This window comes from Bos indicus, chromosome 20, assembly GCF_029378745.1.
Source record: "Bos indicus isolate NIAB-ARS_2022 breed Sahiwal x Tharparkar chromosome 20, NIAB-ARS_B.indTharparkar_mat_pri_1.0, whole genome shotgun sequence".
Lineage (NCBI taxonomy): Eukaryota > Metazoa > Chordata > Mammalia > Artiodactyla > Bovidae > Bos > Bos indicus.
In genome coordinates this window covers 13,433,800-13,461,640 of record NC_091779.1, presented here as the reverse complement: position 1 = coordinate 13,461,640, position 27,841 = coordinate 13,433,800, and the positions used below count along the sequence as shown (strand labels likewise).

The 27,841-nt window shown below is 35.6% G+C and overlaps 1 protein-coding gene across 10 annotated transcripts in view; it reads left to right on the top strand.

Annotated features, from left to right (window-relative positions):
* ERBIN (erbb2 interacting protein) overlaps positions 1-27,841 on the top strand; it is a 130,359-nt gene that overhangs the window by 100,564 nt on the left and 1,954 nt on the right. Inside the window, exons 17-27 of one of the 10 annotated variants that reach the window (XM_019982799.2) lie at positions 999-1,172; positions 2,230-2,415; positions 5,901-6,015; positions 8,630-8,813; positions 10,508-10,883; positions 11,559-12,053; positions 15,967-16,110; positions 18,663-18,782; positions 21,148-21,357; positions 22,439-22,531; positions 23,020-23,094. In XM_019982799.2, coding sequence (XP_019838358.2) covers positions 999-1,172; positions 2,230-2,415; positions 5,901-6,015; positions 8,630-8,813; positions 10,508-10,883; positions 11,559-12,053; positions 15,967-16,110; positions 18,663-18,782; positions 21,148-21,357; positions 22,439-22,531; positions 23,020-23,094 — 2,172 coding nt within the window. Of the gene's footprint in view, positions 1-998; positions 1,173-2,229; positions 2,416-5,900; positions 6,016-8,629; positions 8,814-10,507; positions 12,054-15,966; positions 16,111-18,662; positions 18,783-21,147; positions 21,358-22,438; positions 22,532-23,019; positions 23,095-27,841 lie in introns of all 10 variants that reach the window. The other 9 variants (XM_019982794.2, XM_019982793.2, XM_070774610.1 and 6 more) reach the window with 9 other exon arrangements.

The following is a 27,841-nucleotide window of genomic DNA, read 5'->3' as shown; positions in this document are numbered from 1 at the left end:
GCTCATCTGTGCTACTTTCAGAGATACAAAGAAGTATTTGTTTCATTCCTTACCCTCAAGGCGCTTGAAATTTTATTGATCCACTACATTTATGATGTGAAAGTATTTGAGAATAATATAAAATAGTGTGAATAAAAAACAAATTTCATAGTGTACATAAATAAAAGAGCAAAACAGATTATTGTTTCCCCCTTTCCTTTCTTTAATTATTCATTTATATATTAAAGGGATGAACAACTCTTTGAGGGGAACATTTTGTTTCTTTATGAGACTGTGTTGTAGTAATAGAAGTAGCAAATACACATTTCCAAGTTAGTTACGGACGTGATTATTTTTCCCTTGTATAATAAAGCTGGCTGAATTCTAGAAAATGATGATTAGGCTGATCTTAGAGTTGTTTGGTTTCTGGCACATAAGTCATCATAATGTAGGAATTTTATGTCTGTTTGCATAATTATCTAGCTGGAAAACATGTATCTGTTTCAAAGCCAAGTGCAGTGTTGGCAATATCCATACCATATATCTCCAAATGGAATATATTTAAGTCTACTAAAAAAAGCTTTTAAAACATTGAAATCTGTAACTGTGAAGTTTTTTTTTTTTTTTTACTATCAATAAAACCATACATTTATTGATCTAAAATGCTTTCAAAGGCCTATCATCTGTCTTCACAGTTACGTTATGAGCTAGGTATGTAGTATAATTAAGATGGACTATAGATTAAATTTTGAGATTGGTGTTAGAAATATTTATCTGTAGATAACTAATAGGAACCTTCTGTATAGAGAGGGACCTCTACTCAATACTCTGTAATGGCCTATATGGGAAACCTGAAAAAGAGTCCATCTGTGTATAGGCGTAGCTGATTCAGTTAGCTCTACAGCAGAAAATAACACAACATTGTAAATCAACTATACTCCAATAAACGTTTTTTTAAAGAAATACCTGTATTTTGAATTGTGAGATAATTTAATTTATCACTTATTTTATTTCTGTAGGAGGGAAATTTGAAGAGATATCCAACACCATATCCGGATGAGCTTAAGAATATGGTCAAAACTGTTCAAACCATTGTACATAGATTAAAAGATGAAGAGACTAATGAAGACTCTGGAAAAGATTTGAAACCACATGAAGATCAGCAAGTTGTAAATAATGATGTGGGTGTGAAGGTTAGAAAGCTCAATTTAAAAACATTGACTAAAGTCTATTTCCAGTTCTTTAAAATTTTTAAATGATAATTGATACAATGATCCTTTTTGTATACACCAAAATACACTCCCAGACTTAGGGAGTATTCTCAGATTGTTGTTGTTGTTCAGTCATCTCCAACTGTTTGCATCCCCATGGATGGCAGCATGCCAGGCTTCCGTGTCCTTCACTATCTCCCAGAGTTTGCTCAGACTCATGTCCATTGAGTCAGTGATGCTATCTAACCATCTCATCCTCTGCTGCCCCTATCTCCTCCTACCCTCAATCTTTCCCAGCATCAGGGTCTTTTCCAGTGAGTTGGCTCTTCACATCAGGTGACCAGAGTTTTCACATACCTGAACTAAAAGCTATCATAGTGAGCAAACTGAAATGCTATTATTACCACTTCAGTTGTGGTTACAGACTGTCCAGATGGGCAGGAGAGTGTCAGCATAGCTTTTGAACTAACATTGCCTGAACAAAGAATAAGATAATGAATGTCAGAAAGTTCATGGTTATAGGAATGCTTTTTCCCCTGGTAATATTGATCCATTCTACCCAGTTTTCATTTTAAATGTAATTACTGTGACAGATCATTGACGTTTCCCTAGGATGTTTCCGAAACCTACACAGATCCCTAAATTGTGTGTTCCTTTAATGAACTTTCCCTCTGCATCTGTATCACAGAAACAGAAGTTTTATCCTGTCACTGAAGTTTCTATTTGTTCCACAAAGAGCAGGAAAAAATCGAACCTTCCTGAGTTTGCACATGCCAAGTGACTCACTCATAAATAGCAGCTTTGCACCTTCTAGGATGAAATGGAACCTTAGCTAAATTGTCAAGTTTAATGTGGCTTATGGACCTTTGTGACTGCCTGTTTCCACAGTGAGCGTTTTCTCTCTCAGTGCTACAGATTTCCGTGTTTAAAACTTCTTCAGTTTACCCATAATAGGAATATACTTTTAAATTTTCATCTGAACTTTAATACAGTAATAGGTGTAAAGAATGTGAGTTCTTTTATCTTTTCTTTTGCTTAGACTTCTGAAAGTATCACTCCAGTAAGAAGCAAAGCTGATGAAAGAGAAAAGTATATGATAGGAAACTCTGTACAGAAGACCAGTGAACCTGAAGCTGAGGTCAGTTCTGGAAATCTGCCAGTGACTGCAAATGTGAAAGCCTCTGAGAACTTGAAGCATATTGTTAATCATGATGATGTTTTTGAGGTATGGCTTTATGATTATTCTGGAGTAATGTTAAATGATAAGAATTTAACATTTCATTGTTGCTAACTAAAGGTAGGGGAAACCTGATACCAATAGCAGAAAATACACTAATACAGTTTTGCCATTGAGAAATTTCATCGTATTTGTTTACCACTCATTTATCACTTAAGCTTCAACATTGGAGTACAGAGGTTATAAAAATTTTTACTATTTAAATTAGATTGTGGCAGTTCTAATTCTGTAAAATTTATAATAGCAATTGCTTTAATCTCAGTAACTTAAAAATGAAAAAGTTGCTGTTGGTTTACCAAATAATAAGTCAGTTATTTGACTTATTTAGGCGTTTATCATTGATTGTAAAGTTTTTTTTTTTTCCTTGAATATCTGAGACTTTTAAAAGAGATTTTTCCCTTGGATCAATAAAAGCTTTTTTTTTTTTTTTTTTTTTTAAAGCAGCTTTATTGAGGTGTGACTCATATACTATACAACTCACTCATTTAAATAAAGGGTGCAGTTCAGTGGCTTTTAGTGTACTGAAAGTTGTGCAATCCTCACCACAAACACTTTTGGAACATTTTGATTACCCTAAAAGAAAGCCCGTACTTCTTAGTTGTCTCCCTACAATGTCTATATCCTCCTCCCCAGTCCTGAGCAACTAGTAGTCTTCGCCTCTAGATTTGTCTGTTCTTGGCATTTCATATAAATGTAATCATACAGTTTGTAGTCTTTGTTTCATTTAACACAATATCATCAAGATTATTCATATTGTAGCACGGGTCAGTACTTCATCCATTTTTTTTTAATGTCTGTATATTTCATTGTCATTGTCCATTATGAACATTTGAGTTATTTCCACATTTTGTCTCTAATGATGAGTGAGGTTCCTTTGAATATTTGTATACAAGTTTTTGTGTGGATATATATTTTCTTTTCTCTTGGGTATAGTTTATACCCAAAGAAAATACATCCTCTTTCTTCTAGAGTTGATTTGCTAGATTGTATGGTAACTCTATGTTTAACTGTTTGAGAAACTGCCAGTTTTCCAAAAGTGATTGCACCATTCTACATTCGCCTCATAAACTGCTGGAGGTATTAAGTTTTATAGAAATTTAGAAAGAGGTATTTTCTGGCTATAAAGAACCACAGATGCTTTGAGGTGAAGGAAACGTTTAACTTGTATTTTGAAGTATTTCAGTTAATAGAAATAGGAGAATTGAATGAAATGTGAAAAGAATATGAGAGCAAAAGAACCGCCTTTAGAAAATGTAGGAAAGAGCATTGGTCAGACCATCTGACCAAATGTATCAGGGGATATAGTTAATGAAATAAAATTAGTAGAGTAGATTGTTTCCTGATAGCTATGCTGAGAAATCTGGACTTAATGTTCTATACTATAGTCTTTGGGGAGCCACTGAACATTTTTTAGCGGAATTATCTACATTAAACATAATCATTGTAACTTCCCTGGTGGCCTAGTGGTTAAGACTCCATGCTTCCAATTCAAGGGACACAGGTTTGCTCATTGGTTGCGGAACTAAGACCCCACATGCTGTGGGGCATGGTCAAAATAAATAAAAAGTTTTAATTAAAATAAACATAATCATTGGGGAAAAAAATGCAGTAGCTATGGGGGAAAGAGTAAGAAAGGAAAGAATATGAGCAAACTGCAGGAAAATTAATTGACATGAGCAAAGGAAACAGAAAGGTGGTGGGAGGTTTAGGAGACTAGAGTTCGCAGAAGCCCAGGTATAATATAGTCTCATGGAGAAGAAGGTCTGGTCAGCAGTTTAGATGCTGCAGATATCAAAAGGCTGAGACAAACCTCCTCATCCTATTATCTCATTGTTTGTATTCATTGTACCAGTCAAGTTCTGTTAATGATAATAAAATTTCTGCCCAGTTCTTTTTTTTTTCTGTACTAGCTATTACTGCCATTGCAGGACAGGTGTAGTCTTTTTTGTTCAAGACTATTGCTATACCCAGTTTTCTTTCTGCCAGTCTCTCTTTCTATAAACCTTTAATATCAGAGTTATTATTTTAAAAGATAATCTGCCTTGTGAGTTTCTAGCTTGGCAACTTTCAGTAATGTACTTTCAGTAATTGTACTTTCAGTAATGTACTTTAAGCATGTACTTAATTGAGTTCATACTCAGAGCATAACCTTTTACTATGCAATCCAGTCTGCCTTTTCTGTTTCTCCTGCCCCTTTTCCTAAATTTCAGCTTCATGGAGCTGACTTGCCATACATTTTCTTATTTCCATGTTTCCCTCTACTCAGAATGCTATTTACCTCTTAACTTACCCTTGAAGACTAAACCCAATTTACATTTCTCACCCTTAACTACTTAGCAGTCTAAATCCATTGTAGTAGAGTCTGGAACAGGGTTGGCAGACTATGGCCTGTTGCCCCAAGCTGGCCCACTGCCTATTTTCATATGGCTTGCAAGCTAAGAACAGCTTTACATTATTGAACATTGAATAAAGGTCAAAAGAAAAAGCATATTTTGTGAAATATGAAAAATTAGATGACATTTAGTTTCACTGGCACACAGCCATGGTAATTTGCTTACATATTGTCTGTGGCTACTTTTATGCCAGAGCAGGAGAATTGGTTGGTTGAAACAGAATGTGTGGCTTGCAAAGTATAAAATATTTATTATCTGGCCTTTTTATTGAAATAGTTTTCTGATTTCAGTTCATATTTTATTATGACACTTAAAGCACTTAGAAATCTTAGTATTTTTAATAGAATACTGTTTTAAGACCTTTTATTTATTTTCATTATATTAGCTAAAAATAAACTGCAGAAGATCTGATTTTATGTCTATTATATACAATGTTAAAATCTTTCTATTAATACTTGTTGACCGCAGAGTCTCTTTGTATGTGCTAACAGCACTCAGTGGTAAATTGCATGGGACAATTGCCAAATATCAGAGAAAAAAATCATGGAGTGTAATAAAAGATTCTGTCTTCAAATTGGACAGAAATTGCCATTAATTTATCTTGGTGGAAGAGCATCTCAGTCCTTCTGATTCCTTGGAACCTGGTGATCCTTGAAGGAATAAATTTAAGAACTAGGAATACACTTTTTGTTAGAGCATTTTCACTAAACTGCTCTAACAAATGCTAAAACTAGCATTTTCACTAGTTTTTCACCAGCAGGGATTGTGTTTTACTCATTTTTGTTTCTCTGGCACTTGATAATAGTACCAGGTACATACTAATCATTAATACAGTTGAATTAAGGACCACACAGAAAATTATACCTTAGACACTTTGGTGTAGTGTTAATAATTTCCATAGTTTTATTGCCATGTCTTGAAAAATTTAAGTCACATACTAGTTTTATTCAGTTACCGTAAAAAGCTTTTATGCCTGTGTCAAGTATTTTCTCTTTGAAGTTCATATAACTTAATATTTATTCATTTAAAGAAACCAAAATTTATTTTTGTTAATATTTTTCTCTTTTTTCTCCAAATTAGGAATCTGAAGAACTTTCTTCTGATGAAGAGATGAAAATGGCAGAGATGCGACCACCATTAATTGAAACCTCTATTAACCAGCCCAAAGTGGTAGCACTTAGTAGTAACAAAAAAGGTTAGATGTCAAAAGATAGCTCTCTAGGAACAGAAATGGACTGAATAAAATTTATAAATTTTTTTTTCAAATAAATTTTCACTAAATTTTACTATGTTATTTAAAATACTTTTCAGAAGCAATTTTTAAAACATGTCTTTGTAAAGGGTCTATTCCTTATCTCTCGTTTTTAAAGAAAAATCTTGGTGGATCTCTTCCTTCCTTCATGCAAGTTTACTAACATGACATGGATTTTTTAGGCAGATAAGCCTGGATTATGATTCCATCTCTACCACTTGTTTGCTGTATGATCTTTGAGCTCCTTAATTTTTTCCATGTGTATACATCTAACTGGGCTTCCCAGATGGTGCTAGTGGTTAAGAACCCACCTGGCAAGGCAGGAGACATAAGAGATGTGGATTTGATCCCTGGGTCGAGAAGATCCTCTAGAGGAGGACACAGCAACCCACTCCAGTATTTTTGTCTGGGGAATCCCATGGACAGAGGAGTCTGGCGGGCTACAAGTCCATTGGGCTGCAAAGAGTCAGACATGACTGAAGTGATTTAGCACGCATACATCTAACTAGACATACAATTTAGCTAATGAAAGATTTTGAGAATTTCAAATATATTGGGTTAGTGTACTCAGATCTAGCAAAGTACCTTATGTATAACAGATGCTTGTTGTTATTTATCTGTTAAGGAACTTTTTTTTTTTAATATACCCCCTCACCTCTATCGAACATAGAATCTCAGACTCTCAGAAATGAAAGACAACTCGGAGAGTAGCTATCCCTTCCTTTTATCCTTCCCTCACTCTTCTCCACCAAATGTCTGAAAATGTCTACATTATCTCCACCAAAGATTTATCCAGTCTGTACCTTTATGTCATTGATGAAACTTACTGGCAAGGTGGCCCTTTAAAGGATAGCTTGGGGTTTCATAATAATGGTAGTGATATTTGTTACTAATTGTTACTATGCTAAATAGTTTACATATTATTATCTAATTGTCACAGTTATCCCATGAGAAGGAAGTCAGTTCAGTTCAGTTCAGTCGCTCAGTCGTGTCCGACTCTTTGCGACCCCATGAATCACAGCACTCCAGGCCTCCCTGTCCATCACCAGCTCCCAGAGTTCACCCAGACTCACGTCCATCGAGTCGGTGATGCCATCCAGCCATCTCATCCTCTGTCATCCCCTTCTCCTCCTGCCCTCAATCTTTCCCAGCATCAGGGTCTTTTCCAATATTAGTCAGCTGTTCGCATGAGGTGGCCAAAGTATTGGAGTTTCAGCCTCAGCATCAGTCCTTCCAACAAACACCCAGGACTGGTCTCCTTTAGGATGGACTGGTTGGATCTCCTTGCAGTCCAAGGGACTCTCAAGAGTCTTCTCCAACACCACACTTCAAAACCATCAATTCTTTGGCGCTCAGCTTTCTTCACAGTCCAACTCTCACATCCATACATGACCACAGGAAAAACCATAGCCTTGACTAGACGGACCTTGTTGGCAAAGTAATGTCTCTGCTTTTCAATATGCTATCTAGGTTAGTCATAACTTTCCTTCCAAGGAGTAAGCGTCTTTTAATTTCATGGTTGCAGTCACCATCTGTAGTGATTTTGGAGCCCCCCAAAAATAAAGTCTGACACTATTTCCAGTGTTTCCCCATTTATTTCCCATGAAGTGATGGGACCAGGTACCATGATCTTCGTTTTCTGAATGTTGAGCTTTACGCCAGCTTTTTCACTCTCCTCTTTCACTTTCATCAAGAGGAGAAAGAAGTAGGAGAATGTAAATAGGAGAGAACTTAAGTGCCATGTAGTTTAACAGTATATTCAAAATTCAGATTCTCAGACCCAAACACCTTAAAGCAGAAGTTATAGAGACCCATGTGCTACCATGCCTATAGGGTTGTAAACATACTAAGTTACTATCTTCTTATCACTACTTTTAAAAAATGGTACTTTTTATTACTACCTGCCTAAAGTGGAATATGAATATTATCTGTTTGTTTATATAGTTGTTGCAAAACCATCTCACATATTGAGAATTTACTATTCATATATAGTTCTTTGAAATGATATTAGAAAGGGGAAAGCTGACCTTGGGAAAATTTCTGGATTTGTGTGGTGTTTCTTTTTTGGTTAACTATGCTGCTCATTTTTATTATCAGAATAGGTAAAAACAATTCCATACATGTATGAAATCATTTATACCCCAGATAATAAGTTTATTGAGATTATGAACTATAGTATATATTTCTTACTATTACAACTTTTTAAAACTAAATTCATGGAAAACAATATTCACTAAAACGGCCTAAAATGGCCTTAAAAACATTATGTAATAACATTTGTGTCAGTAGTTTAAATCAGATTCTGGGTAACTCTATCGTTGTTCATATTTAAAAAAGAAACTATAGGTATCACTAAAAACTAACTGAAGGTATCACTGTTTTTAAATTCTTGAATCTTTGTATGTATTAGGACTGAATTTTCTGAGGTGAGCCTCTGGTTATCTTCTATCCATATAATTCCTTATCTTATATATTGAGCCAAGACAATATAAATGCCATTTTTCATTACTGGAAATTCTATGTGGCTTTATCAGTAGCTTTATTTTTTTTCTTACAGATGATACAAAGGATACAGATTCTTTATCAGATGAAGTCACACACAATAGCAATCAGAATAACAGCAACTGTTCTTCTCCATCTCGGATGTCTGATTCAGTTTCTCTTAATACTGATAGCAGTCAAGATACCTCACTCTGCTCTCCAGTGAAACAAACACATATTGGTATTAATTCCAAAATCAGGTTTGTGACCATCTTAACGAGATAATTTATTTGTATAATACATAGAGATGGCAAGGCAAATAAATATATACTATTTATATTATATTATTAAATATATATTATTAAAACATAAAAGACTTTACAAATTAATATTATAGAAGTGGTTCAGACAGTATATAATTTCTTCCCCAGTTTATTTACTAATTGCTTAGCTTTTATACATTTCCCTGGATTGGGAAGATCGGCTGGTAGAGGGCATGGCAACCCACTTCAGTATTGTTGCCTGGGGATTGTCCATGAATGGAGGAGCCTGGCGGGCTACAGTCCATGAGGTTGCAAAGAGTTGGACAAGACTGAGTGACTAAGCAGAGCACAGCACATACATTTTCATCTTAGTCTTTTAAATGAAAAGACTTAAAATATATTCTAATTCTCTTCATTAAAAGGTTGAACAGTTTTATAATGTTTTTTAATATAGCCTGTTTAGAATAATTCAAGTTAAAGGGTTATGCTTGATAGAAGGATTTGGATTACTGCTGAATCCAAACCTTATTGTATGGATATTATTAACTGAATTTTAGAGTTATAGAGTACTTAAATTCTGGGTATATTTAAGTCAGATTTTTCTATATATTGATTTGCATTACTTTAAAAGGAAGATGAATTTTATGTCTCACATTGAGTTTTAACTCTTATGTAGTTATATTTAAGATTAATCACTTACACCCTTCCTCTGAATTTGAGGCTAAAATCTTGTGTGGTAAAATATTACTTTTATAACCTCTTGGATGTTAAAATAATGGTTAATTTGTTGAAAAGTAAAATTTGATATAGTTGGCAAGTAGTTAAGTATTTTCTAAATCATGTGTTTTGTAATGAAATAAAGGCTAAGAAAGGGATATAGCCATACCTTCTTTGGTTGTATTTCTAATAATATTTTCTGTTATCTAATCAGAAGGTCAGTATTAAAAAATATTTGTTGAAATGTAACTTACATATTTACACAAAAGAATACAAATAGGTTTTATTATTATCAAATAGAAATAAAATATCTTCTATAATTTTGGAATGGCATGTTTTATAAATATTTGCTAAACACAATGTAGTCACTTAAGAAAATAATTATATTTAGTTTCTTTTTTGATCTTCATACTTTGTAGATCTTTGAGTGATTGTTTAGTTCTTTGTATAATTTCCTTATATATATTTGGATCTAATAATACTTAATATAATTGATCAATATTGTGAGGTTTTGAATTATTCATAAAAATATTCTGTGCTCTTACTCAGCTATTCAACTTACTGCTCTTATCTCCATGTATGTACCTATCTTTCAAGCATTTCGTATTTTAGAACATTCATGCAAAGGTGCAGCAGTAGAAGGGAATTATTTCATTATAAAATATGCACATTTTTCTTCATTGTTTAGCTCTATTAAACTGTATTGTGTTACAGTGATTATGGTAGTGGCAATAATTAATCTTATCTGCACTTTGATTAGTATGTTTTACTTGTCTCTATTTAATATAAATCTCTTATTATTTGACTGTTACAATAGTATTTTAAAATTACATGCTTGATACTAAATGTCTTTTATCTGTGACTCCCATCAACACTCTTATCTCTGTGTATTTACACAGTAGCTTGTTGTTAATATTCCCCATGACTAAAAACTGGGCTTTATGATGTTTGTGATAAAATTATCTTTCTTTTAGGCAAGAAGATGAAAATTTTAACAGTCTTTTACAAAATGGAGATATTTTAAATCATTCAACAGAGGAAAAAATCAAAGTTCCTGATAAAAAAGATTTTAACTTACCTGAGTATGATTTGAATATTGAAGAGAGGTTAGTTCTTATTGAAAAAGGTGTTGACTCAACAGCCACATCTGATGAATCTCACAAATTAGACCATATCAATATGAATCTAAATAAACTTGTAACTAATGATACATTTCAACCAGAGATAGTGGAAAGATCAAAGACACAAGATACAGCGCTTGGAATGGGCTTTTTAAGCAATAATGCTAAAGGAGAAGCTGAGCACTTGGAAAATGGAAACAAGTTTCCTAATGTTGAATGCATAAATAAGGTAAATGGACATTCTGAGGAAACTCCCCAGTCTCCTAGGAGGACCGAGCCACATGACACTGATTCTTCTGTTGATGTGGGTCATTCCAAAAGCACTGAAGACCTCTCCCCTCAGAAAAGTGGGCCAATTGGACCTGTTGTGAAATCTCATAGCATAACTAATATGGAAACTGGAGGGCTAAAAATCTATGACATTCTGAGTGATAATGGACCTCAGCAGCCAAGTGCCACAGCTAAAGTAACATCTACTATTGATGGAAAAAATATAGTCAGGAGCAAGTCAGCTACACTTTTATATGATCAACCATTGCAAGTATTTACTGGTTCTTCTTCATCTTCTGATTTAATATCGGGTGCAAAGGCAATTTTCAAGTTTGATTCAAATCACAATCCTGAAGAACCACACATAAGAGGTCCCACAACAAGTGGCCCCCAGTCTGTGCCTCAGATGTATGGTCCTCCGCAGTATAATATTCAGTACAGTGGCAGTGCTGCAGTCAAGGACACTTTGTGGCACTCCAAACAAAATCCCCAAGTAGATCCTGTCAGTTTTCCCTCACAGCGCTTTCCTAGATCAGAGAGTACAGAAAGTCACAGTTACGCTAAACATTCTGCCAATATGAATTTCTCTAATCATAACAATGTTCGAGCTAATACTGGGTATCATTTACACCAGAGACTTGGTCCAGGAAGACATGGGGACATGTGGGCCATCTCACCAAATGACCGACTCATTCCTGGAGCAACTCGAACTACAATTCAGCGACAGAGCAGTGTGTCCTCAGCAGCCTCTGTAAATCTTGGTGAGCCAGGTTCCACGAGGCGGACCCAAGTTCCTGAAGGAGATTATTTGTCATACAGAGAATTACATTCAGTGGGACGAACTCCTCCAATGATGTCAGGATCACAGAGACCTCTTTCTGCACGAACCTACAGCGTTGATGGTCCACATGCCTCAAGGCCTCAGAGTGCTCGACCCTCTGTTAGTGAGATACCAGAGAGAACTATGTCAGTTAGTGACTTCAGTTACTCACGGACTAGTCCTTCAAAAAGACCAAATACAAGGGTTGGTTCTGAGCATTCGTTACTAGATCCTCCGGGAAAAAGTAAAGTTCCTCATGATTGGCGAGAACAAGTACTACGACACATTGAGGCCAAAAAATTAGAAAAGGTAATTAAACATGAATTTTTCATTTGCCTCTTCATGAATTTACTAATTTTCCTTTAAAATTTTTGGCGTACTTTGTTTTTTAAGCAAGATGAAATAAGATACTCTGAATTATTGAATACATACTTATTATATTCTAGAAGTTTTTCCTTGGTAGTGAGATTAGAGGTCCAAGTTGAGACCCAGGCTCAAAATAGTTGCGATAGTGATAGGAACTTCTTTCCTGTTACTCCTTAATGTTTTCTAATGGGCTTACATTCTTTTGTGTATCTTAGATTGCGCCGCACATACTACAAATAATACATGTATATACATGTTTACCTCTGTTCAGTATTTCCTGACTTCCTGCTCATCTATTAATAATTAATTATGTAAATATGTGTATAAAAACAGCAATTCACTATATAGTTAACAGAATAACAAGAAATGTATTATAAATGTATATCTTTCCCCTAAGATTTTTTTTCCCAGTTCATGTTGTATAACTAACACTGTCACTGACTCAGATGGCTTCTGGCATGGCATTTACTATTGACTCTCCTATATTGCATTTCTGGCCTGTTTGAACTCAGGTGTCTGTGGCTCTAATATAGTTAGGAGATTGTTGTTAAGTAACTTAAGCTCATGTAGATGAGCTTTTGTAACTTTATATGTAGATATTACTCTTTTGAAAAGAGAGAAATGTTTAAAAAAAAAATTAACCTTAAAACTGATATATTAGGACAGTTCTGTGGCCCAAATATATATGGCATATTCATTCTGCAAGATTCAGCTTCATATCTCTCAGCGGATTTTACTCAAGAATTATTTCAGCTTTGTTTATTGATATAAGATATTTTAATAGGAGCTAGTGTATAGAACCTCAGTAAATTCTTGAAGTCAAAATGTTTGGAAATCAATGCCTAAAATTAGGATTAATACCTTATATCAATTCACATTGAACCTTTGTTTCTAATAATTAGCTCTTTTAAATTCTGTAGCTTTAAATAGCTGAGCATCTATAGCATTAGGCAGCTTCATTGTCATATATCCATTTTGTTTCAGCTGTAATTCTGTACATTCTGTTGAGGCTCTTGAATTTGTGTACTTTATCTGAGGAATTTGGAAGTTTCTTAAGTAAAGGAGTAACATAGCTGTTTTATAAATAAACTTCTGGTGATGGTGTGTAACTGGATTTGCGGAGGAAGAAGCTATAGTTATAGTTAAGTTGATTGAGTTATGAGACTGTCTTACAGTCCTGAGAATAAGTAGAATGAGAAATGTATCAGTGGAATTGAGACAAAATAAATTCAAGAGGCAGTTCTGGGATAGACTTTATAAGGGTTTTCTCTGATGGGAATATTCCTGTAATCATTCATTGAGGAAAATGGATTACACTTGAGGTTGGTACCTTGAATAATTGTTTTTTGGGGAATTGATTTTTGGGGAATGCCATTAACTAGATATTGATGAGGAATAGCAGATTTGGAGGACTAGATGAGTTTGGTTATCTTAATGTTGTTGTTAGTTGACATCTCAGATGGCTATTCTCCACTATTTTCCTGTCAGAGATTTGTCTGGACTTTAGTAATTAGGAAGCAAGGATTAGCCATCTCATTGTTCTTGTACTTTTCTGCTTTTTATGTTTAGAATTTACTGTATGATTGCTTGGAGAATACATGGCAATTGTTTCCCAGTTTGCCCACTGGTAATTTAGAGATGAGAATTAACTCATTGAAATTAGGAAAAAGCTTTAGAGGACACAGGGCAACATAATTTAGACCCCAGACTTGAAAGCATTGGCTGAAAATGGTGGATGGTGATGGGAGATCTCTATTTGTTCCTCTGCATCCCCCCCTCTCTTCCTTAAACATAATTCTAATGGCACGGTGGGCATTTGAAAATTTTTCTCAGGGGATTTCACAATGCCTGCCCTACCTCAAGAGGAAAAGGTGCTGCTCTGCCCAGCTGGGAGTTTAATAGTAAAACAGAAAGCAATTAGTTATTGAAGCTCACTTGGCTTTTTTAAGTAGTAACCCCTCCTTCCCAACTTCCCCAAAAACTGTACCTGGAACACAAACATAGAAAATAGATCTTACCTCAGAAACCTCAAGACTGACTGAGTTAAACTTATCAACAGATAGTGCAAAGGAATAAAAATTTGTAAAATTATTTCTAATGTCAATATTTGTCAGTATTCCTTATTATATTAAAAACTGATAAGAAGCACTCCATATGATTAACAACATGATAATTTCCATTTTTACTTGCTGTTATACAACTATTAACATGTAGCAAACAACGTCCAGGACATACGTTCAGCACTTAATTGAACGTTGCACAATGTGTTGATCTGTTTTGATAGGGTGCAGTTTTATGTGGGCGTCTCTCTCTACAGGCCTAAATTCAAAGTCAGACCTATTCCAAACTTTTAGCCTTCTTACTCAGTGAAATATTTACAAAAACCTCATATATGTTCAAAGATGACAGCAAAGACTTTGTTCCAAGATTAACATATTATTAAAGAGAGTTAATCAGACCACTCAAGTTAACATGTAAAACTGAGTTATAATGCACGAACGTGTGTTTTTTTCATGTTTCTGTGTGCGATTATGTGTATAATTTATTTTTACTTTTTAATCAGATGTTTGGGGAACCTATGACTTGCCTCTGCCAAATCCTTATTCTTTGTGAAATGCTTTGAGAAAGTACGAGCCTGGCCTATTCAGCTTTTCCCTTGGTCTTTACTTTAGAATTCACAAAACACCTAAATTTGTTCGTGTAGTTTTATAGATTCTTTTCATTCTGAAATGTCATATTGCTTCTTTGTATAAGAGATCAACTTCATAATCTGGAGAAAGTAAATTCTTCCTTTCTTCCTTTATTATGGCCATAACAAGCATTTGTGTATTTCTTACTAAGAAGCCATGTTCAAAATGAGGTTTCTCTTGGTTTGACAATCAGACCTTCAGTGTTTAGGGACATGACTGAAAGCATCCACATGTGAAAGTACAGTAGTGAACTCTGGGAATAACCAAGCAAGAACAGGGAGAATCAGGCAGTGCTTTTATTGAAGTACATTGTTCAGGCAACTCTGGGATTGGTGATTAGGCATTTATATAAACTCAGTCATGGAAGGCGTCTGTCAGTGAAACTTGAAGGCTTCTTGAAGGTTAAACAGCAGAGCCACTACTGACTTCAAAAAATACAATCACCTTTAATATCTATTTGAATGGGAAAAGAGTTTTACATGTACATTTTCTAGATTTATTGGAATTTTTTTCCTGATAATTGCAGAGCAGTAGGAGGAGCCTTTTAAATATTATACCCTAAAAGTCTGTGTGTGTGTTAAACTTTGCTTTAAGACATTTTTTAAGTGTGGAAGGTAATTTTTATTAGAAATTACAAGAGCCAAGTATTTTTTTGCAAATACATTTTGTGCTTTATTATGTATTTACTTAAGACAATTTCTATAGAATGAAGCATTCTTTCTATAAAACCATTTTGACTTAGAAATAACTGAGTGTTGGTAAAGTTTGTCTTTACAAAGAAATTAGTTTGTGTTCTGTGTGTAACCATATACATACAAATACATCTGGATGTGACATCAATTCCTATTTTCTGATGAACTTCTAATAAGATAGGTTAGGAGTAGAACATAATAGCCTAAGAGCAGCTGTATGTTTGCACTTTCTTTTTTGGTGTTTAAACATGTAAATGGTTGGGTTTACATATAATTTATGTGTGTATACATATATGTTTTCATGTAAATATATGGTAAATAGTTCCAATTTCTTTCAGTGTCTCTGAAAATTCAGTGTTGCATGGTATTCCTGCGTGATCTGGGGGTTACTTATATATGTCTATGTGTATAACGTGTCTTGTGAATTTTGCATGCTACACTAATCTCTGTTAAATCTATCCCCTCTTTATTCAGAGCATGCTGTCAAGGTCCTTTAATTCCAATTTTACTGCTGTAAGCAACTTTCACTATGGCAGCTCTAGGGATCTGCATGGCAGCCAGGGCAGTCTCGCCTTGAGTGTTGCAGACGGAAGAGGTTCTGGTGGGCACACTTTTCGAGTGAGTACCTGCAGTAGATCAGTACTTCAGTACATAAATGAGAAAGAAGCCCACATTTCATGTTACCCAAGTGTTGTTGACCAGAGTGTTTGAATATCCACTTACATAACAAATCACCTGCCACTGGCATTAGTTTCTGCAAAAATCCCTGGGTCAATAATGTTTAACAGTTCTAGAAAATAAATCTGTACTGTGGGTTAATAAATACCTTGATTACCTCCCAGTTCTTCCATGGCTTAGTTGTAAAGCTCTGCAAAGCTGATTTAGGCTTTACCTCTTAAGTTTCTGTGGTCATAACTAAAGGTGTAGTCAGCTCTTATTTATGTAAAAAGGGGTGAGCAATAGGAGTTGAAGAGGTTTTTTAAAAATTCTTTTTCTTTGCAGCGCTCTCTTAAAATTAGCTTGCTTTCCCTAACTCAGCGTTTTAATGCTGTGCCATGCATAATACCTAGAGGGGTTGTAGGAAAGAATAATTTTCACTTTAGTGACTGAGAGTTGGCAAATAAATACCTGGAACTAAGTTTAATCATAATTTGCAGAATATGATTAAATGTGAGGCTGGAGAAGTTGCAATAAGTACCAGTGAAAAGGCAAAACCCAAATCCATTAACACCCACCTAATCATTGTGGGAAGAAGGAAGGTTTATTCTTAATGAAAGTTAAGGGTAGCAGATAAGAAGGACAGAAAAGGAGAAAGAACAGAACAACTCTGGCTGTTATAAAACTTTATATGTCTTTCCATAACAACTTGAGGTGGTAGCATGACCTCTGAGTAAATACTTCCTCTGCCCTTCTTCCATCCTGAAAAGACCTTTCTCCCTTTGTAATGCTTACTCTCTCCCACACAGTTTTATTTCCATACTGACCCTGCTTCTGGGTCCTTTGCTTTTTACTTGAGCGTCCCCATTCTCACCACCCCCAGTCCCCTACTACTTTTTCATACACTCCTGGCTTTAGTCTGTTGTTTTCTCGGATAGGGGCAGTATCCTGGGTTCACTTTGCTCTGCCTGCACCTCACTCAGCTTGCTGTCCTCTGTCACCTGCTGCCACTTGGTTTCTGTGTTACATGTTAGTGGCAGCAATCATTTTGTAACTTAGCAGCTTGAAACAGGGAGAGAGGAGATGATGGCTAGTAAGCCCTGCATTTCTGGTGCTCTTTGCAGCTGAAGCCATGGGGTTATTAACTCAGGGATAATCTTTATAGTCATCTAGAGCAATTGTTTTTTACAAATTCTTGATCAGTAATATCTTTTGCTTGTTATTATTAAATTCAGAGTCTTTGAGTCTGTTGCACTTTAACTTTCTATCCATAATGTACTTGTTCATTTAAAGATATAGTTGTACATTCACACTTGAGTTTAAACTTCAAGCTGTGAGTTAAGTTGATGATTACACATTTCTGAAAACACATCTCAAAAATAGAAAAGGCAAATAAAGTATTCACTGTATAAATACGCAAAATCAGATCAAACTACATCTAAAAATACTAAGCCAGGACTTCCCTGGTGGTCCTGTGGTTAAGACTCCAGGGAACTAAGATCCACATGCTGTACAGCACAGCCAAAAGAAAAACAAAACAACAAAAAACAAACAAAAACCCACTAAGCCATAATTTGAACTAGTAACAGACTGCACATGATAGCTTTGTCACAGATATGGTTCCTAAGACTAAATTACAAACACTTAGATTCGTATGTATCCTGTGGCATATAATAATGAAGTAGATTTCACATTATTTTTCAAAATGCTGATATATTGAGTTGGCCAGAAAGTTTGTTTGGGTTTTTACATAACGCCTTTTGTAGAAGTTTGCATATCTGTGTTGACAGCCATAACACTTTTTTAAAGGTAACAATACTGCTATTTATCAGAATCTGTTTAGTTTTCTAAAATATAGCTTTGTGTGTTTAGAATTAAATTAAAGTGAAAAATAGACACGTAAGACTGTATATTTATTGATATTGCTCATCATTAAGAAGTAAATCCTGCATGATACTATGCTGTTAAAAGAACAGCAGTTAATTTTTTTCTTTTTAACTAAAACTTTTTTCTGTACTCAACAGGAGTACATATATTTTAGCTGCTCTTAAAATTTGGGCGTCTTAATTTGGATTAATAACTAAACTTACTGCTGCAAATGTTAAAAGCTAGGTATTACTGTAAATAAAATCATAAAAGCATCATGAATATCTTAACTATATATTCAGGTGTACTTTTTACACATTATAAGAATAAACATTTTGCCACGTAACTTTGAAAGACTGTTAAAAGTACTAATTTTTTTCCAGTTTTAGAGATATAACTGACATATAACCTTGTGTTAGTTCAAGGTATACATGATGATGGTTTGATGCATGTATGTATTGTACAGTGATTACCACGATAAATCTAGTTAACAGCCCTTGTAAAGGTGCAGTTATGATGGTAATGTTTGATTAAGTTCTTCATCTTTCCATTGTCTATCAGTATCTCCTCTTAAGTGTCATCACTGTTTTGGTTTCACATCTTAAAGATCATTATTTGTTTATTTTTTATTTCCCCCTCATTTGAAGCATCCCCAGACATCTTGTCCAGGAGATCCTTGTCAAGATGATATATTCATTTCAGGACAGCAGAACTACCCATCAGCTACACTTAGTCACAAAGATGTTCTTCCAGACAGCCTGATGAAAGTAGGTGCTCAGGGAATGAAGTAGTATCTGTGAGCTTACTGTGTTTTACAGCTTTTGAACTAGAAATATGCTTTAACAGTGAAAATGCTTTTGTGAGGACCTTTCCCTCTTGATTAGTAAGTTTTTTTTTTAATAATTGAGAAATAATATATAAAATTTCACTCTGCTGTTAGTTTATTCCATGATTTTGTCCACACTGAAGAATCATTTTGTTAATGTTGGATTTCTGTAGTATCATCTTGTCTTTTGAATCAAAGGCTTTTGGGCATTCCTGATAGTAAACTGTTTGGAGAGTTAAACATGAACCTGTCTTAAGCTCGTCATTGGATGGTGAAGGCGTTTTAACAGATAATACTTCTAATGCAACTGGAAGTCACCTTGAAAGACTTTTATATATGATAGAATAGATGATGGTTGTAGTCTTATTACTTTTAAACTAAAGCGTCACTCATTTAGAGAGTACTTTTTTGTCTCCAGTGCTGGATACGTAATTCTTTTCTTTAGTATTTTCCTCAGTTGTTCTTTTATCTTAACTAAGCCTATATCCCTAGTATAACCAGATATAATTGTGAAGCACAGTTATATATTATATAAACTTTGGCATTGTCCTTGAGAGTAGGAACCCAGCCATTTAAGTTTGCACATATTTATTTATTTTACCCTTTTTGGTTGCTTTTCTTTTAATTGAGCTCTCCTATCCAGTTGCTTTTTAATATCCATTTTGTAGTTTTGGTTACCGAGTTTGTTTTATGTGTTTTATTCTCCCGAGTAATCTGCTAATCACAGTTTAGTATGTTCCTTGGCAGTGTTTAACACTGATGTAGAATGTCAAGTATGCCTGAGTTCTATGTGTCAGGGAGTCTTAAGAATGAGTCAGAAGCAGTTATTGTCTAGAGTATTCTCCCTAGGAGAAAGGTATTGAATCTGCCCATAGGAGTAAATTGTATTAGCATGGAGAAAAGCAAGTGCTATCTACAGAGTGTGCATAAAAAAATAGCTGCAATCTCATGGACAGAGGAGCCTGGAGGGCTATAGTATGTGAGGTTGCAAAGAGGCAAATACAACTGAACACACACACACAGTATTTAAGTGCTCCTGGACAGATTAATTGCTTCAGGTCTAGTGACCATGTGGTAAACAAGCACAGTTTAAAAAACAGAGAATACAGCACTTCTTTCTCCTCTCTAACCAATATAAGATTTGTGATAGAGGGTTATCTTTGTGCCCTGTCATAAAATACCCAGACTTCATATTTTACCAAGTTCTCAAGTATAATACAGTGAAAAAGAGAACTTTCTGTTTAAGTAAAAATATTCTTCACCAAAACCAAACTTTGTGTTCCTCAGCAAGATGCACATAAGATAAATAGTTGTGAAATTGTTGTCTTAATCTTTTCCCAAACTTTTCTACTTGGGGCAATTTTAGGGAAACAGGACTCAGATAATTTCCCTCGCAGTTTTTCTGTAATTTCCTTATGGGTTAATAGTTAACAGTGAAGTTTTAAATGATTGAATAGCTTAAATGTATTTATTTTCTCTTCTACACAAAAATCTCTTTATATGCATATATTTATAATGTAAATATAACCTTTTTTTTTTCGGATAGATTCCTTACACTAACAGAATAAGCTATTATCACATTTCCACAAAGATTATTTTTAAGTCTAAAAGACAAGAGTCTTTAAAACAAAGATAATTCTTTAACAGCAACAAAATAATCTGGACTTTTTTGTTTAGTCTGTGAAAAGTAAAATGTCAAGGTTTAACTTTTGTGGCTCACGCTCTATGGAATTAGTATTTAGAGAGTTTAAAATTTCATAACTTGAGACACACACACACACACAAAAGGAATAAATCGGTTTTCTATTGCATTGCTGGATTGGCTTTTTAATTCTGGAAAGGAAAGAATAGAAGTAGAAGAATATACTCAGATTATGAAAAAATTCTACCACAAAAAAACAGCAAATGCATCTTTTGAGTATATGTGAGAGACTAAGTATAGGAAAAGATTCCCTTTTAATGGGCTTACTTAAATTCTAAAATTTTGGCATACTGTTTTATCATTTTAACACTGGGTTACGGTTACAGAAAAGCAAACAATTTTAAATGTAGATGTGATTAATTTGAAGCTTTAAAAGAGTGAATCTATCAGCAAGCATCAGGCAGACTTAGAATTAAGACATTAACAGGGTTTTTCTTTTCCTTTTAAAAGTGTAAAATCAGAACAAAAAATGGCATACATGGCATGATAATGTGATTTAGAATGTTAAACTCAAGTGCTTTTGTAATGCTCCAAGAAGAAAATCCAAATATTTGTTATAAGACATTATTATTAGTCATTTTAAGACACTTCATGTTTTTCTTAGATGCCTTTGAGTAATGGACAGATGGGCCAGCCTCTCAGGCCTCAGGCAAATTATAGTCAAATACATCACCCCCTTCCTCAGGCATCTGTGGCAAGGCATCCCTCTAGAGAACAACTAATTGATTACTTGATGCTGAAAGTGGCCCACCAGCCTCCATACACACAGCCCCATTGTTCTCCTAGACAAGGCCATGAACTGGCAAGGCAAGAGGTAAGAATGATCAAGACTGTTTGGATTATGAGACTAAGCTTTTAATGTATTTTATAGGCTATTTAATTATAGCAATAAATCCATATAGAATTTTAACATAGTTTTTACCATTTTGTTTAATAGTTTGGTTTCATGTTAAGTTTATAAGGTATTAAACTTTGTGGTTTAACTTGACTGTATGATTCCCCCGCCCATTCTGATAAATTGACATGGGATATAGCGTTGACGGCATGATTTATTTTCCCTAAGGTGGTTGTTTTTCCAAACTGGTTGATGATGTTCCAATAATCAAATGTTCTTCAGGAATATAAATAGTAGACCTTTAAACTTTAAAGGTGTATTATATCTGCTGATTGTTATTTGATACTTGGTTTCTGAAACTGGACTATAGTCTCCAAAGAGCTTTGAGAATTAAATCTTAGAAACTGCTTTCAAAGTCAACAGTCATATATTCATGTATTTTGATAGTTTATTAATAAAATAATATCATTAGAAACTTAGAGAAATGTGTCATTCATTTTGTTTTAGTTTCTGGAGAAAGAGTGTTTTACAACAAAATTTAGCTCTTGCCTCTTTTTCTATAGCTTGGTTGTAAAAAATAATACTAATTGATCATCAATCCTAGCTCCTTTGAAGGGTATAAACAGATTCAGGAAAGAAGTTAGCCTCCTAACAACCACCCAGGGATCTTTTATATGTCTTATGAAACATAGTCAGAAATATTGTGTAATTTAGATGTTTGCAAATGGAAATTGATAATAAAGTACATGTTTTGTGTGTATGCTCTATGTCATTAGAGTCTGTGATGTCCAAAATATATAAAGTCAACATTAATTGGTTGCATAATCCTCATAAGATAGCAATAGATTGATTTAGGAGCTATGCTTTATAATCTTAGCTGTGCCTTTAACTCACTAACTCATTAACATATTATTTCACATTGTAGTTTCATTTCATCTGCCCAAATATTTATTTTTGGTGAATTCCTACATATATATGTTTTCTTGAACTTAATTTACCATATGAATATCATTGTAACTTTTCCTGATACAGCAATAAGTTTATTTTTGTGTTAACTCAGATTCGAGTAAGAGTTGAAAAGGATCCAGAACTTGGATTTAGCATATCAGGAGGGGTTGGGGGAAGAGGAAACCCATTCAGACCTGATGACGATGTGAGTTTTGTTTATATATCCTTGAAATGCCCATTAATTTTTATTCACTAAATTAATGCCTTTTATGCATAAGTAAAAATCTAACAGATATTTATTTAAATCTAGATAGATGTCACCATATGATTTCCCTGTTCAGCTTTTAGTTTTGAAGTGTGATCAATACAAATTAATTGTTTGAGGAATACAAATTTAACTCCAAAATATTAATCTTCTTTATATTTTGAAGTGACATTTTAATTGTTAATACTTTTCTACACATCTATATATGTACTTTTTTTTTATCACTTTAACAAAAAATCACTGTACTACTGTAAGAATCACCAGAAGCACAAATAACATAGCATTATCACAGTATTGGAGAAGACAGGGAGAAACCTTGTACCACAATTCAAATATTTGCATACTATAAAAAAGATTGCTCCTTGTTACTCTTCTTTTTATGCATACTTCTTTCCAATAAATAATTATCTTTTTTGTTGTTATTAAAGGGTATATTTGTAACAAGGGTACAGCCTGAAGGACCAGCATCAAAATTACTGCAGCCAGGTGATAAAATTATTCAGGTAACTTAAGACACATCTCTCATTATATTCTTTTTTTTTTTCTTTATAATATCTGAACTCATCAAATGCCAGAGTAGAAAGTAAGCATTTTATGAAGTTATCTTTAGATATTTGTGATTGAACAGAGGCATTTTTCATAGGCTGCTCCCTAGTGCTTTCATAGCTTAAAATACTTCTGCCTTATACCTTGGAAAATCATACTAATCATTTTAAATACACCTTAGCAGTTTTGAAATATTTCCTAGCCTTTTGATTAAGTTTATGAATGTTGTAGTTCAGTCGTGTCAGACTCTTTGGGAATCCATAGACTGCAGCACAACAGGCTTCCCTGTCCTTCACCATCTCCTGGAGCTTGCTCACACTCATGTCCATTGAGTCGGTGATGCCATCCAACCATTAATGGCACGAACAAGTTGCGCAAGTTATGAATGTTTGCTTGTTCTAAAATAAGATGAGAAAGAATCCCTTTTGTGGGTTATGAGAATTAAAAGATTTAATTTAAGAAGTATTGAGAGGCATTTAGAACTGTGTATCTGGTGTACAGTAAGACCTCATTAAATGTTTAACCTATCACAAGAAGTATAGTGTTCTTGCTTTGATGGCTCCTAGGCAAGTGGGAAGACTGGACCTCAACCTCTTCTCAGTTCAGTCAGTTCAGTCAGTCATGTCTGACTCTTCGAGACCCCATGGACTGCAGCACGCCAGGCCTCCCTGTCAATCACTAACTCCTGGAGTTTACTCAGACTCATGTCCATTGATCAGTGATGCCATCCAAACATCTCATCCTCTGTTGTCCCCTTCTCCTGCCTTCAACTTTTCCCAGCACCAGGGTCTTTTCAAATGTGTCAGTTCTTCAAATCAGGTGGCCAGAGTATTGGGTTTCAGCTTCAGCATCAGTCCTTCCAAAGAATATTTAGGACTGATTTCCTTTAGGATTGACTGGTTGGATCTCCTTGCAGTCCAAGGGTCTCTCAAGAGTCTTCTCCAACACCACACTTCAAAAAGCATCAATTCTTCGGCGTTCAGCTTTCTTTATAGTCCAACTCTCACATCCATACATGACCACTGGAAAACCAGTAGCTTTGATTAGACAGACCTTTGGTGGCAAAGTAATGTCTCTGTTTTTTAATACTGTCTAGGTTGGTCATAACTTTTCTTCCAAGGAGTAAGTGTCTTTGAATTTCAAGCTGCAGTCACCATCTGCAGTATTTTGGAGCCCAAGAAAATAAAGTCTGTCACTGGTTCCACTGTTTCCCCATCTATTTGCCATGAAGTGATGGAACCAGATGCCATAATCTTCTGTTCAGTTCAGTCACTCAGTTGTCTGTGACTCTGTAACCCCATGGACTGCAGCACATCAAGCCTCCCTGTCCATTATGAACTCCCGGAGTTTACTCAAACTCAACGTCCATTGCGTCAGAGATGCCATCCAATCATCTCATTCACTGTTATCCCCTTATCCTCCTGCCTTCAACATTTCCCAACATCAGGGTCTTTTCAAGTGAGTCAATTCTTCGCATCAGGTGGCCAAAGTATTGGAGTTTCAGCTTCAACATCAGTCCTTCCAATGAACACTCAAGACTGATCTCCTTTAGGATGGACTGGTGTGATCTCCTTGCAGTCCAAGGGACTCTCAAGAGTCTTCTCCAACACCACAGTTCAAAAGCATCAGTTCTTTGGTGTTCAGCTTTCTTTATAGTCCAACTCTCACATCCATACATAACTACTGGAAAAACCAATGCCTTGACTAGACGGACCTTTGTTGGCAAAGTAGTGTCTCTGCTTTTTAATGTGCTGTCTAGGTTGGTCATAACATTCCTTCCAAGGAGTAAGCGTCTTTTAATTTCATGGCTACAGTCACCAACTGCAGTGATGGCTGCATCTCTACCATCTGGAGCCCCAAAAAATAAAATCTGCCACTATTTCCACTGTTTTCCCATCTATTTCCCATGAAGTGATGGGACCAGATGCCATGGTCTTAGTTTTCTGAATGTTGAGCTTTAAGCCAACTTTTTCACTCTATTCTTTTACTTCCATCAAGAGGCTCTTTAGTTCCTCTTCACTTTCTGCCATAAGGGGGGTATCATCTGCATATCGGAGGTTATTGATATTTCTCCCGGCAATCTTGATTCCAGCTTGTGCTTCATCCAGCCCAGCTTTCTCATGATGTACTCTGCATATAAGTTAAATGAGCAGGGCGACAGTATACAGCCTTGACATACTCCTTATCCTATTTGGAACCAGTCTGTTGTTCCATGTCCAGTTCTGTTGCTTCCTGACCTGCATACAGATTTCTCAAGAGGCAGATCAGGTGGTCTGGTATTCCCATCTCTTGAAGAATTTTCCACAGTTTATTGTGATCCAAACAGTCAAAGGCTTTGGCATAGTGAATAAAGCAGAAATATATGTTTTTCTGGAATTCTCTTGTTTTTTCCATGATCCAGCGGATGTTGACAATTTGATCTCTGGTTCCTCTGCCTTTTCTAAATCCAGCTTCAACATCTGGAAATTCACAATTCATGTATTTCTGAAGCCTGGCTTTGAGAATTTTGAGCATTATTTACTAGCATGTGAGATGAATGTAATTGTGCAGTAGTTTGAGCATTTGAGCACTTTGGCATTGCCTTTCTTTCGGATTGGAATGAAAACTGACCTTTTCCAGTCCTGTGGCCACTGCTGAGTTTTCCAAATTTGCTGGCATATAGAGTGCAGCACTTTCACAGCATCATCTTTTAGGATTTGAAAGAGCTCAACTGGAATTCCATCACCTCCACTAGCTTTGTTTGTAGTTTCCTAAGGCTCACTTGTGGAGAAGGCAATGGCACCCCACTCCAGTACTTTTGCCTGGAAAATCCCATGGACAGAGGAGCATGGTAGGCTGCAGTCCATGGGGTCGCTAGAGTCGGACACGACTTCACTTTCACTTTCACTTTTCGCTTTTCATGCATTGGAGAAGGAAATGGCAACCCACTCCAGTGTTCTTGCCTGGAGAATCCCAGGGACGGGGAAGCCTGGTGGGCTGCTGACTCTGGGGTCGCACAGAGTTGGACACGACTGAAGTGACTTAGCAGCAGCAGCAGCAGCAAGGCTCACTTGACTTCACGTTTCAGGATGTCTGTCTCTAGGTGAGTGATCACACCATTGTGATTATCTGCGTTGTGAAGATCTTTTTTGTACAGTTCTGTGCATTCTTGCCACATCTTAATATCTTCTGCTTCTATTAGATCCTTACCATTTCTGTGCTTTATTGAGCCCATCTTTGCATGAAATGTTCGCTTGGTATCTCTAATTTTCTTGAAGAGATCTCTAGTCTGTCCCATTCTGTTGTTTTCCTCTATTTCTTTGCACTGATCAATGAGGAAGGCTTTCTTATCTTTCCTTGCTATTCTTTGGAACTCTGCATTCAAATGGGTATATCTTTACTTTTCTCCTTTGCCTTTCGCTTCTCTTCTTTTCCCAGCTCTTTGTAAGGCCTCCTCAGACAATCATTTTGCCTTTTTGCTTTTCTTTTTCTTGAGGATGATCTTGATCACTGCCTCCTGTACAATATCATGAACCTCTGTCCATAGTTCATCAAACACTCTTGTCAGATCTAGTCCCTTAAATCTATTTCTCACTTCCACTGTATAATCATAAGGGATTTGATTTCGATCATACCTGAATGGTCTAGTGGTTTTCCCTACTTTCTTCAATTTAAGTCTGAATTTGGCAATACGGAGTTCATGATCTGAGCCACAGTCAGCTCCCGGTCTTGTTTTTGCTGACTATATAGAGCTTCTCCATCTTTGGCTGCAAAGAATATAATCAGTCTGATTTCGGTGTTGACCACCTGGTGAATGTTGAGTTTTAAGCCAGCTTTTTCAGTCTCCTCTTTCACTTTCATCAAGAGGCTCTTTAGTTCGTCTTCGTTTTCTGCCATAAGGGTGGTGTCATCTGCATGTCTGAGGTCATTGATATTTCTCCCGGCAATCTTGATTCCAGCTTGTGCTTCATCCAGCCCAGCGTTTCTCATGATGTGCTTTGCATATAAGTTTAAATAAGCAGGGTGACGGTATACAGCCTTAACATACTCCTTTCCCTGTTTGGAACTGGTCTGTTGTTCCGTGTCTAGTTCTAACTGTTGCTTCCTGACCTGCATACAGATTTCTCAAGAGGCAGGTCAGGTGGCCTGGTATTCCCATCTCTTGAAGATTTTTCCAGAGTTTGTTGTGGTCCACACAATCAAAGGCTTTGGCATAGTCAGTGAAGCAAAAGTAGATATTGTCCTGTAACTCTCCTGCTTTTTCTATGATCCAGCAGATTTTGGCAATTTGACCTCTGATTCCTCTGCCTTTTCTAAATCCAGCTTGAACATCTGGAAGTTCACAGTTCACGTACTGTTGAAGCCTGGCTTGGAGAATTTTGAGCATTACTTCACTAGTGTGTGAGATGAGTGCAATTGTGTGGCAGTTTGAGCATTCTTTGGCATTACCTTTCTTTGGGATTGGAATAAAAATACCTTTTCCAGTCCTGTGGCCACTGCTGAGTTGTCCAAATTTGCTGGCATATTGAGTGCAGCTCTTTCACAGCATCATCTTTTAGGATTTGAAATAGTTCATCTGGAATTCCATCACCTCCACTAGTTTTGTTCGTAGTGATGCTTCCCAAAGCCCACTTGACTTCACATTCCAGAATGTCAGGCTATAGGTTGGTGATCACACCATCGTGATTATCTGGGTCGTAAAGATCTTTTTTGTATAGTTCTTCT